General features: G+C 37.7%; 1 protein-coding gene across 6 annotated transcripts in view; it reads left to right on the top strand.

Annotated features, from left to right (window-relative positions):
* Positions 1-12,049, top strand: part of PARPBP (PARP1 binding protein) — a 54,285-nt gene that overhangs the window by 8,050 nt on the left and 34,186 nt on the right. For 5 of the 6 annotated variants that reach the window (XM_035559582.2, XM_035559569.2, XM_035559561.2 and 2 more), the window contains 3 exons: positions 1,242-1,349; positions 3,395-3,565; positions 5,613-5,767. In XM_035559582.2, coding sequence (XP_035415475.1) covers positions 1,242-1,349; positions 3,395-3,565; positions 5,613-5,767 — 434 coding nt within the window. Of the gene's footprint in view, positions 1-1,241; positions 1,350-3,394; positions 3,566-5,612; positions 5,768-6,261; positions 6,338-6,855; positions 7,797-12,049 lie in introns of those variants that run through there. The other variant, XM_050711389.1, reaches the window with a different exon arrangement.

Raw genomic sequence — 12,049 nt, 5'->3', positions numbered from 1 at the left:
TCTGACGATGAAAATAACACAAATTTGGTTATATATTTTGATCTGATAACGAAGATCAGAATAAGGTGGATACAGTTGGAAGGGACCTGCAAAAATTGAATCCAAATGTCATACTGTGTACCTGTTTTTCTCACAGTTAGGCAATTTGTGTAGAAGTACCATGAGGGACAAAATCAAAAACCTTGCAAAAATCCAGAAAAACTACATCCACTGCCTTCCCTTTGCCTACTAAGAGGGTGATCTTATCATAGAAGGGTATCAAACTAGTGAGATGGGACTTTCCTGAACCCATGTTGGCTGGGTCTGATGGTTGTGTATTAGTAGCAATTAAAATAAGTTTAAAATACAAGCATGCCACATGATTTTATTTGATTCTGTGCTCTGTAGAGCATGGGAAGATTAAAAGACAAAGGAAACTTATAATGAAAAATTAATAAACATTGGATTTAGCTGCACCTATTTCTAGCTTGTAACAAAAATTACAGAGAGGAGTTAACTGTCTGCTTGCGGGAAGGTAACCTGCATTATTAGAGGAAAAACTAGTCAATAAAGGACAGAATATTTCAATTGTTTGGAAGAACTCTTCCTCCTGAGTCAGGAATAAAGCTGAGTCCATGAAAAAGTAGTCAAATACTAGAACAGGTTGCCCAGAGAGGATGTGGAATCTTGCTTTTAGAGATAAACTTGGCATGGCAAGTCATCACTGAGCAACCTGGTCTAACTTGTCTTGCTTTAAGCAAGTAATTGTACTAGGTGATCTCAAAAGATCCCTTCTCACCTAAATTGTTGTATGAGTCTATGACAGGTATGCTTGTAACAAACTTGCCTACCTAAGTTTAGGGAATCTGCACTCAAACACTTCTACAAAAGACATAAAGGAGGACTGAAGTTTAGGAAGCTGTAATTGCTTTTTTTGTATTTGTTGCTACTTTCGTGGGGAAGGTAGAAAACTTTGGAAGATTGAGTTCTTTATAATTATGGCATAGTGTTAACTTTTTTTAAAAAAAAAAAAAAGAGCAGCTGCTTTTAGGGCAGTAACTGTAAAAGTTCTGAGTTGATTTGAATCTTACATGTCATTTTTCTCTTAAAACAGTTGTATTTCTAAAGACTAAAGAAAAAGTAGCTTTAGGGGTTCAAAACATTAGCAAGCTGGAGAAAATCGTAGTTTTACTTGGTCTTAGTACTACTTCTGTGTTTCAGTCATCTTTGTATTTAAATTAATCCAATTCTTTTTATTAAAGGTTCAACTGCTGGAATTTATTTCTGGCATAATGAATGTACCAGAAAATAGTGGTTGTGTGCCTTCTACTCCTGCACCGGTCAACAGACAGGACCAGAGCAATGCAAAGGTAAAAAAAAAAAAAAAAAGTCTTTTTTTAATGCTTTTTAGATACGGGAAATTTAATGGAAGATGAAATACAAGTTTCCTTTTCCAGTTATTGCTATTAAGATATTACTGGTTTAAAAAAAAGTATATTCAAACTCTGTATCTCTTTCGTATATTATGAGTGTGTGCATGGAGCAAGTGCACAAATTTCTTCTCTGGAAGACAGTCCTTTTATGGCAGGTACTTGATGTAGATTTAATCTGCCTTTGAACAATAGGGAATACATATTTTCTGCAAGTATATTATCATTCAAACATTGTCTTGACTGAGAGTTAAAGGATTTGCCTGATGCTGCAAAGTGAAATGGTAAGAGATATAAACTTAGGTTTAACTTTTAAACTTAAGTAATGCTTATTTACTTGCAGAAGAAATCTGAGTAGCGACTGTCGTGGTAGCTGTAGAAATGCAAACAATGCTGATCTGTTGCAGTAGACAGCTGAGGACTTTGGGAGGGGGATACTGGATTCAACCACCTAAACAGAATCAGTATAGCAGTGCTTAGAATGCTGAAGCTTCAGTCATTTCCAAGCTTGCTTTCCTCATAAGTGTCAATTTCAATACAATATTTGGGTACAACTCAAAATAGTTCCCAACAAGTGAGCAAGCATCTTCCCAGCAATCTGACATCAGGATAACAGAATGTTTCAGTAAAATGCACTTAGGTGCTTTTCTCTTTGTTACTAAGGTTATGCCCTAGATAGCACTTCTACCACTAGGCTTGCTTGGTGCTCTGACCGTGACATGTATAGTAAAAATATTCTTGGCCCCTTTTTCTTTTTGACTGCTTACGTTTGTCTTATTTCCTGTTGAATAAGAAGAAATCCCATAGCTATGAAAGGTTTATATCTTTCCTTCTATTAATGGCCTTCTTTGTCTTTGCTTTCTTTGCTTATGACAAAACTATAAATTCTTGAATTCTGAGAATTGTTCTTATAGGATCCTGAACAGTGCTGCAATATAAGTAATTATAATTTTATATTTTTGGATAAGAGGGTAGAGCTGGGTTGCAATTTAATATAAACTCAAACTTCAATCAGTGGGACTTCTGTTATCGAAATCCCAGGGAGCCAACCAAGGGAAAAATTAGTGGATCCGAGGTGGAGCTGGTGAGGTGTTGAAAGTCCTTAGCTTATTTGAAGTTAATGTAAAATCATTGTGGTTTAATGGTGTTACCATTTTGCCTTGGGATGTAAAAGGAATATTTGTGGAGAGATTGCTAAGTTGAAATAGATAGCTGTATCTCTAGCTATTAAAGTTGGCTCTCAAATATATTTTGAATACTCAAGTACAGTACATGTAGTTGTACCTCGAGTACTGTGTGCAGTTTTGGGCACCATAGTATAAGACACGAAACTATTATAGAGCCTCCAAAGGAAGGCTACAAAGATGGGGAAAGGTCTAGAGGGCAAGACACATAAGGAGTGGCCGAGGTCCCTTGGTTTGTTCAGCCCAGAGCAGAGCAAGCTGAGGGGAGGCCTCACGGCGGCCTGCAGCTCCCTCACGAGGGGAGCGGAGGGGTAGGCACTGAGCTCTGCTCTCTAGGGACAGCGACAGGACCTGAGGGAGCAGCATGGAGCTGGGACAGGGGAGGGTCAGGCTGGGTGTTAGGAAAACGTTCTTCACCCAGAGGGTGGTCGGGCAGTGGGACAGGCTCCCCAGGGCAGTGATCACGGCACCGAGCCTACTGAGTACCATTGTTTGGACAATGCACTCAGACATATAGTCTGAATTTTGGGTGGTTCTGTGTGGAGCCAGGATTTGGACTCAATGATCCTTGTGGGTCCCTTCAACTTTGGATATTTTGTGATGCTAATTTTAACATATTAATCATGCTTGCCTTTGTCAATGCTTCCATAATTGCCATACATGAAGTAATATTTTGAAATCATGTAAGGTAAGATAAGACTTTGGAAAAGTAAGAATTAGTACATATGTAATTAGATTTTAAAGATTAGAATGTAATTTAGTAGTAAGATGACCAGTTAATGTTGATGCTTTCTTATACAGGTGATGTTCATGGCAAAGAAGTGTGTTTATTCATATTTAAGCCTGGTGGTGAATTCTAAGGATGATCTGGCATTGGCTCATATTCTAAATGTTCCTGACAGAGGACTTGGTAGAGAAGCCTTTACTAAACTAAAACATGCCTCACAGGAGAGAAAAATGTCCATTTTCCTGGTATGTGTGTCCAATGAAACTTGCTGTAGAACAGAGATAACGAAATAGTTCTATAAACATGAAATGTTGCATTAGTGTCATATGCACGACTGACACTTGCAAGCCAAGTTGAATACCACCATAAATATAGTTTCTAGATTTAAAACAAACAACAACAAAAAAATGTGACAGATCCAGCCTGAAGAAAGGGATGCTTGCTTGATTGTGAGATCTAAAGACACAGAAAAATGTGTGCATGTGTACCTCTAGAGCACTAAAGTGTGGCATTTCAAAAAACAGGAATCAGGACTGTTAAAAAGAATCCATTAACAGTGCATTACAATGCATTTTACCTCTTTGTTTAAAATGTTGGAAGTACTTCGGCTAAATGTTTAAAAAAACAAACAGCACTTTTCGTGCACTTTTAGATTCAGTTTAACTCAAGTTTTAAAGTATTTCTTTGCACAAAATCCCTTTTGTAGAGCCATCTAATGATAAAAATCCTGCCTTTGACATGTACTTGAGAACAGACTCCAAAATTTGGAGTAGCCATATTGCAGCTTCTTCAGCTTTGGCAGAATTCTTGGAGGGTAATGCTTGTCAGTTGTCTATAGCTTGATCAGTCTTGAAATATTCTCCAAGATGTGATTGATATGGGACATTCCTGCTTATGTCATTCTCAAAGGCACAGAGCTGGAGGAAAAAGAGGTATGCCCCCTTGCATAGGAACATAAAAAACTATAGCATCAATTACGGTACTCTAATAACTAATAGTTATAGCCACCACAGCGCCATCTCAAAAATAGTTATAATAAGATGAGTAAGAATTCTTTCTCCAGAGAACCACTGTGGTCCCTCATATTTGAAGTAATCAATTTTTGCATACACAGTGCAGACAACGGTAGACCGAGGAAAAACAGTATGTAACAGTCACTGAAGCAGCTGCAGTCTCAGATTTTATGGTTGAAAAATATGGAAAACTTGTGAAATCTCAGTTCCAGGATTACTTATCTTAGCTCCTAATACTCCGTTAAAATTGTATATAAAAAAGTTGTTTGGACTGGATTTGTTGCCTCTTCCTCACACTTGTCAGAGGGGAAACTTTTCTACTGTATAAAGAAGTCATCTTTTCTGGCATCTATGTCTTGTAGAAGTCCTGCAAAGCCAGAATATTTTCCATTGGGAAAGCAAGGTCCTATGAACCATACTTTATCCACAAGAAGTCTTTAGTGCAAAAGTAGGAATAGTGGCAGGTTTAATTTCTTTGCTAGAGTAATTCCAGTTGTATTTGTTACAGTCCCAAGAGTTTTATGATTTAGCTGTATAGTCTGAAATTAAATTTAATATGTAGAATCAGTATTATGGCATCAGTCAGTTGTAATTGGTTTCTTATCTCTAACTTTTATGGAGAAATGCGAAGCTGTTTATTTTGACCATTGCCTTAAAATTTGAGGGGTCATGATAAAAAGTGTACTGCTTTGAGGCCATCTCTTATTTTCAATGTCTCTATCGTATACTAGATATATGGAAACTTCCAGAACTGAGTATCTGATGCTAGGACCTTTTTAATGGTCACGTTTTTTCAGCTTTGAGTATTCATAGTTTTTATTTGTACCTCTGAAAATATATATGCTACTGGAATCAATTTTTACTTGCTTATATTAAATGTTCATAGGCTCTTAGGCCATAGACAAGGCTCTGAATGTTTGAGTATTTTTTTGATGTCAGCACAAGCATTTAAAGAGCAACAACAACAAAAAATTATACTCTATTAATAAAGCTTTTACTAAGCTGTCAAAAGGCCAATGTAAACATCAAATTAGTTGGGTCACTTTTGGCTTGTGGATTTTTATACTGCTGCACTATTTAAGCATTGATCTTGCAAATATGTATAGTGAGATGTAAAAAGCTTGCTATTAAAATGTATTCTATTGATTTTGGTTTATTTCTGCTATTATCTAGCTGTATACACTGCTTGCAAATCTGTAGGAGATGATCACTTCAACATACATACATTTTGGATATGCCTACATTTTTTTCAATATTATTGAAATATTTCTCCTAATAGATGGCAACATCTTTTATCCGAACTGTAGAACTTGGAGGAAAAGGCTGTGCAGCTTCATTATTTGATCCCTTAAGAGTCCATGTAAAGGGACTTTCAAACTTTGTTAACTTTATTGACAAGCTGGAAGAAATTCTTGGTGAAATCTTGGATCCAAGGTAATAGAATTCCTTGTCTTTCTGTCTTGTTGAGCACCTTTTATTTTTCTTGTGTGTGTCTTGAGGGGGAGGAATGAAAGAAGATCTAATCATTTACTTATTTCAGTGTAAGTGTCTAAACTTTAAACATTTTTCTAAAAAGAAAGCTTATATTTGAAAAGCAAGTGGGGTAAGCTTTTAGATTTTGAGGGTATTCTTTGTATTAAATTTTTATCATACCAACGCATGTATATGTATTTGAATAGTTCCCTAATCGTAAATGAATTAGAAAAATTTTAAATCTTGTGGGTCTGAATACATACTGTTGTTTTTATTTTTCTTGCTCATTTATTACTTTCATTTTGTTACCTCACTGTATTTATTCTTGTATAAAAAAAACTCTTCATTGCCACTCCTTTCTTCGGTATTAAGAACCGATAAATAATATTGGTTATTTAGCCTTTCTGTTCTCTTATTTTTAACCACATATGCCAATTGTAAGAACTATTTCTTAGGGAGGCTCTTGTAAAGTTCCTGGTTTTGGATGTTTCTGAAGACCTGAAGCTAGTCTGCCCAAGAAGAGTTATAAATGTGAGATAAATTACATGCAAGTGTTAGTATGACATAATTTGAATTGGTAACTGCTGGCTTTAGGACAAAAAAAAAAAAATAATAGTTTTAAGTACTATAGAAGTTAGCTACTCTTTCATTTATAAGAAGTAATTTTTCTAAACAGAATTTTAGCCAATTACCTGTAATAGTTATGTACTAAGGAATTTTTTTGGTTAAATCAAGTCTAATCCATGCAGCCATGAAAGCAATGTTATAAGCAAACCATAAGCATTATTACAAAGATACTTCCAATATCAATGGAATCTGAACAGTAATTTCATTGTTTTCAGTTTTTGTTTTAATTTTTAATGCTGCTACTTGTTTCTTTCATTTGAACATCTTGAATGCCAGAGACATGCTGTCTGTGGCGATCGTTAAAGAAAACCTCCCAGTCAACTTCTATTGTATGCTTTTTTCTATGTTTAAATCATGTCTGGCACTATACATTCATAAAAATGAAAAAAAAAAAAACATTTGTGCACCAACTTATCTTTTAGGGTGGAAAGACCACTTTTGCAGGTATGTGTGACTCAGCAAAGTGTAACATAAAATGCTACATCTTGTTAATTACCCGTCTGTTTAAAGCATGTAAGAAAAATCAAAGTAGCTGGAAAAATTGCAATGTAACTGGAAGAATTCTCTAGAGCTTAGTAATTATTTTCTAATCCCTGTTGCTGTACCTGTTGTCCTTTTCTTCATCATTCTAGTTCCTATTTTCATTCCATATAGATGGTATGATAATATCTTTCACTTTAGGATATAAGTTTTGTAAATAGAAAATTTGATCATGTTCAGTAGATTGCATGTATATGTGTAGGTGTCATTGTTTGTGTCACTGACCAAGAATAAAAGCAAGCTGTACTATATATTTCCTGTTCTTGTACTCCTCATGGGGTTTATAACAACAAGATGTAAAATACTACTATTGTGTTTATTTGTTTCTATATTTATGTAGTAGCTAAGTGGTTATAGAAATATACCAATTGGTTGGCTGTCCTCAAAAGAATCTTCATTAGTCTGCTGAAGTCCTCAAAAACCGTACGGATTGCAACGTTGGTGAACAAAAAGAAACCATTCAATTTTCCTTAAGTTTTCAGTAAGCCATGTGAGTGGGGACAGCCTGTATGTCCTGCCTGTGATTTTTACAGTCGTTATGAATTCTAGAAGTAATTCTGCAAAAGAAATTTCTCTACTTCTGTTACTACTGCAGTCTGAAGAGCAGAGAAAAAAGCAACAGTGCACCAAGTTTTTAGTTGCTTAATCTTTAGAAGCCAGCTTAGAAATCTGAGAGCAAACTGGGCTATCTGTCTGTGACAGTGCTGTTTCTCTGCTGTAAATGTTAGCCAAGCTACAAAATCAGGTCTTGGTATTTTCTATGCTACAAGAAACATGCAGTATTTTTGGCTGTTTACTTAATAATTTGAAGTCTGTTACTTCACTGTTTGAGCTTGTTGAAGTGGAAACCCTATGAAACTTGAACTTCTGTAAAATACAGAGTAGCCAAATAAATGCTGAGTTGATTGTGGAACACAATCTGTCAAAAAGACTTCCTTAATCTGCTTGAGTCATGTTCTTTTTTCTTTTAAAACCTAGAAACTTAGTTCAGAGTGTTGGACATTGTTGGGATGTGCTTAAGAATATTTTGAACATAATAGATATGGTGCAACCAATTGTCTGCTAGTCCATGGAGAACAACAAATGTTCTCATGCTCAAGTCTTTCATCTAAGAAAGAAAATGAACAGTAGATGATATGAAAGCTGTAGAATAGTGGAAATCTAATGAAACTGATTTGATTCAAGTGTGGCACAAAGTTTAAGCAGACCTGATAGCAGGAGAAATGCAAAGATATAATGAATTTCAGTAGTTTTGAGGAGTGTGCAATGAGCAGAACAAGCATTCTTATAAATCTGTGGCATGTTGAAATAGTTGAAGTTTGCCTCTCCTCATTCTCCAGTTGTGTAAGATTAAAAGAAATTATGAATACTTCAAAAATCAGTAGCATGAACAGTCCTTAAAGTTTGGGGTTGCTCTAAAACTTGTAACCCTAAAACTATTTACATATGCTGTACATAGACTTGGGCAATGTTCACGAAGTATATTATGCAAGCTCTCCACTTATTTGTTCTTGTCTCTTGACAAGAAATGTATCAAAGTTGTGTTTGGAATTGGATGATCATTTTACACCTGGTGATCTTGAGCCTCATTTATGGTGGTATAAACAAAAGACTGCAGTACTCATCCATCGTTCTGGAAATCCTTTTCTTTTAGACCAATGCTTCTTGCATCCAGAAAGAACTTTCTCTATTTCTGGAATGACATTTTTCAAGTTCATAAAAGCTGTGTGTGACTTATGCTTTTCCATGACTCAGTTTAGTTTTATTGGTTGCTGTGACTTTTGCTTCATATGCATGTGTGTCTATATAAATATATATACTTTAAAATATATATACTGGTTTTGTAGAGTAGCAAAGTTGGTAGACAGGCAGAGTTTTCTTCTTGAATCGGGCCCTGACTTCGTTGTAAAAGTACTGACCACTAGGTGACACTATTGCACAGCTCACAGTAGTAGTAGTTTAAGCCTAACAGCTGCATTAAGCGTTCTATTCAACACCTTTGAGTGAGCGTGATACTTTGGAGAGGGTCTTCGGTTCAGGCCCCAAAACAGTCTTCTACAGTCGATTTTAGAAGTTATACAACTTGACTTGATCATGCTTTTGAATTAGTGCATTGAGCTGTCTGCTAGTAGGGAAAATGCAATTACTCAAGTTGCTTTTGTGAAGCTGTGATTGCAGCTGGAGATACAGTAGTATTTTAGGATAGAAAGCGTATGAGACTTGATCTGATCTTGTTCTGAATGTGTTCTGAATGTTTGGATTAATTGGTTAGCATTCATACAGCCCTGGAGTTTTGTGTTCTAAAGTTGCTGGAAAACCGTGCAAGCATGTGCAAAGCAGTGTCTATAAGACTCTTTAAACTTAAGATCATAAAATAATTCAGGTTGGAAGGAACATCAGGAAGTTTTTGATCCAACATCCTGCTCAAAGCAGAGTCAATTAAGAGGTCAGCCTAGGATAATCAAGGCGTTAACAAGTCAGGCTTTGAAAATGTCCAAAGACAGACACTGCAGCATCTTCCTTGGCAACCTGTTCCACTACTTGAATGTCCTCGTGGTGACTCTTTTCTTCCCTGAAACCAGTTGGGACCTGTCTTGTTTCAGTTTGTTCCTGTTGTCTCTTTTCTGTCTGCTAAGAGCCAACATGAAGAGCCTGGCTCCATCTTCTTGATTACTTTCTTGTAGGTATCAGAAGGCTATTAGTAGATTCCCCTGAAGCCTTTTTCTTCTCCAGACTGAACAAGCTGTTCCCTTAGCTTCTCCTCACAGGGCATGTCTCCCTGACCATCTTGGCAGCTCTCTGCTGAACTTACTCCAGTTTATCAATGCCTTTCCTGGACTGGGGGGCCAAAAACTGGATGCAGTATTCTAAATTTGGTCCAATAAGTGCTGATTAGAGAAGGATAATCACATTCTTCAGACTACTGGCTACTCTACTGTTGATGCAGCCAAGGATACTGTTGGCCTTCTTTGCTGCCAAGGCACACTCCTGGCTTGTTTAGCTTGCTGAACATGCACCAAGACTCCCAACTTCTTTTCCACAGGGCTGCTGCTCAGCTAGTATCATTGCAAGGACTTATTCCTTTACATGACTTTGTATTTCCTGTTTTGTATTTTGTATGGTTCCTTCCTGTCACCCCTTTCTTCCAGTCTACCTAGGTATATCTGCATGGCAGCACTACCCTCAAGCATGTTGACTGTTCCACCCAATTTGGTGTCATCTGCAAACTTGATGAGCATATAGTTTATCACCACCTCCAGGCCACTGATGTGTGTGTGTGTATATATATATATATATATATATATGTATATGTATATGTACATGTATTTTTAAACAAAAAAGCAGGTTCTGGGATAGGCCCCTATGGTGTTCCACAGAATGATGTGTTGACTACTGCTCTCAGTCTAGTCATCCAAACAGTTTTTTTACTCATCTAATCTGTTCATTTGGACTTTAACTTCCAAACTTGTTTATCTATTCAGTCCGCAATATCCGAAGTTGCATGTGACAGTACTGGCTGACAGTGAAAGCCTTCCTGTAGACAAAGGAAGAATGGTGAATGGCATTTATCTTGTCTGTAAAGCCAGTAATTTTATAGCTGGGAGCAAGCAGATTTGAAATCCTTGCCTGTACTTACCAGTCACCACCTTTTCCTTTATGTACTCAGAAATGATTTCCAAGAAGACTTGCTCCATGATTTATACCAGGACTACAGTGAGCATGATGAAGCTGTGGTTCCCCAAATTGCCTTTTTTTTCTTTCTGGAAGAACCTTTTCCTAACACCCAGCCTGACCCTCCCCTGTCCCAGCTCCATGCCATTCCATCAGGTCCTGGTGCTGCCCCTAGAGAGCAGAGCTCAAGCGCCTGCCCCTCCGCTCCCCTCGTGAGGGAGCTGCAGGCTGCCATGAGGCCTCCCCTCAGCCTCCTCTGCTCTGGGCTGAACAAACCAAGTGGCTTCAGCTGCTCCTTATGTGTCTTGTTCTATAGACCCTTCCCCATCTTTGTAGCCTTCCTTTTGACACTCTCTAACAGTTGTATGACTTTCTTACGTTATGGTGCCCAAAATTGCACACAATATACTCAACATGAGGCTGCATCAGCGCAGAGTAGAGCAGCACAATCACTTCCCTTGACCAGCTAGCAGTGCTGTGCCTGATGCACCTCAGGATGTGCTGGGCCCTCCTGGCTGCCAGGGCACACTGCTGACTCATGTTCAACTTGCCATTGACCAGAGCCCCCAGATTCCTTTCTGCAGAGCTGCTCTCCAGCCTCTCGTCCACTCGCCTGTACATATATCCAGGGTTGCCCCTTGCCACATGGAGAATACGGCACTTGCTCTTGTTAAACTTCATATTGTTGGTGATTGCTCAGCCCTCTAATTTGTCAAGATCTATCTGCAAGGCCTCTCTACCCTTGACAGCGCCAACTGTTCCCCTAATTTAGTGTCATTTAAAATCATCTAAAACAAACAAAACTGCGTTTTTTTCAGGTGTTTTTTTAATAACTCCCAGAATAATCTTCTCCATAACTTTACCAGACTCTGAAGTGAGTCTGACAAGCCTGTAATTACCAGGGTCGTCTTTCTAACCCTTCTTGAAAATTGGCACATTTGCCAACCTCTAGTTGACCATTGATAAATAATTGAGAAAGGTCGTGCAATGACATCAGCCAGCTTTCTGAGTATCCTGGGATGAATCCAGTTGGACCCCTTAAAATTACAAACATCAGGTAGAGCAGTAAATATCGTGCAAGTTTGGGATTGGTTGGGAGTTTATCGTTACCACAGTCGTGGTCTTCCATCTCAGGGCCCCACGGGTTCCAGAGCCCATCATTGATGTTGAAGACGGGCATTAAATGTCTTCGCTTTGTCTATCTGCCTATTTGTGAGGTGACCATCCTCATCAAGTAATGGATCAATGTTATCTCTGATCCTCTTTTTGCTGTTAACGTACTTTAAAAAGTCCTTTTTACTGCCCCTCACAGTACTGGCCACCCTTAATTCTAATTGAGCTTTGGTTACACAAATTTTCTCCCTACAATGACAAACAGCATCTCTGTAGTCCTCCCATGTTGCT

This window comes from Cygnus atratus, chromosome 1, assembly GCF_013377495.2.
Source record: "Cygnus atratus isolate AKBS03 ecotype Queensland, Australia chromosome 1, CAtr_DNAZoo_HiC_assembly, whole genome shotgun sequence".
NCBI classification, from domain to species: domain Eukaryota; kingdom Metazoa; phylum Chordata; class Aves; order Anseriformes; family Anatidae; genus Cygnus; species Cygnus atratus.
Note: the sequence above shows the minus strand (reverse complement) of the source record. Positions and strands in the feature narration are given on the sequence as shown.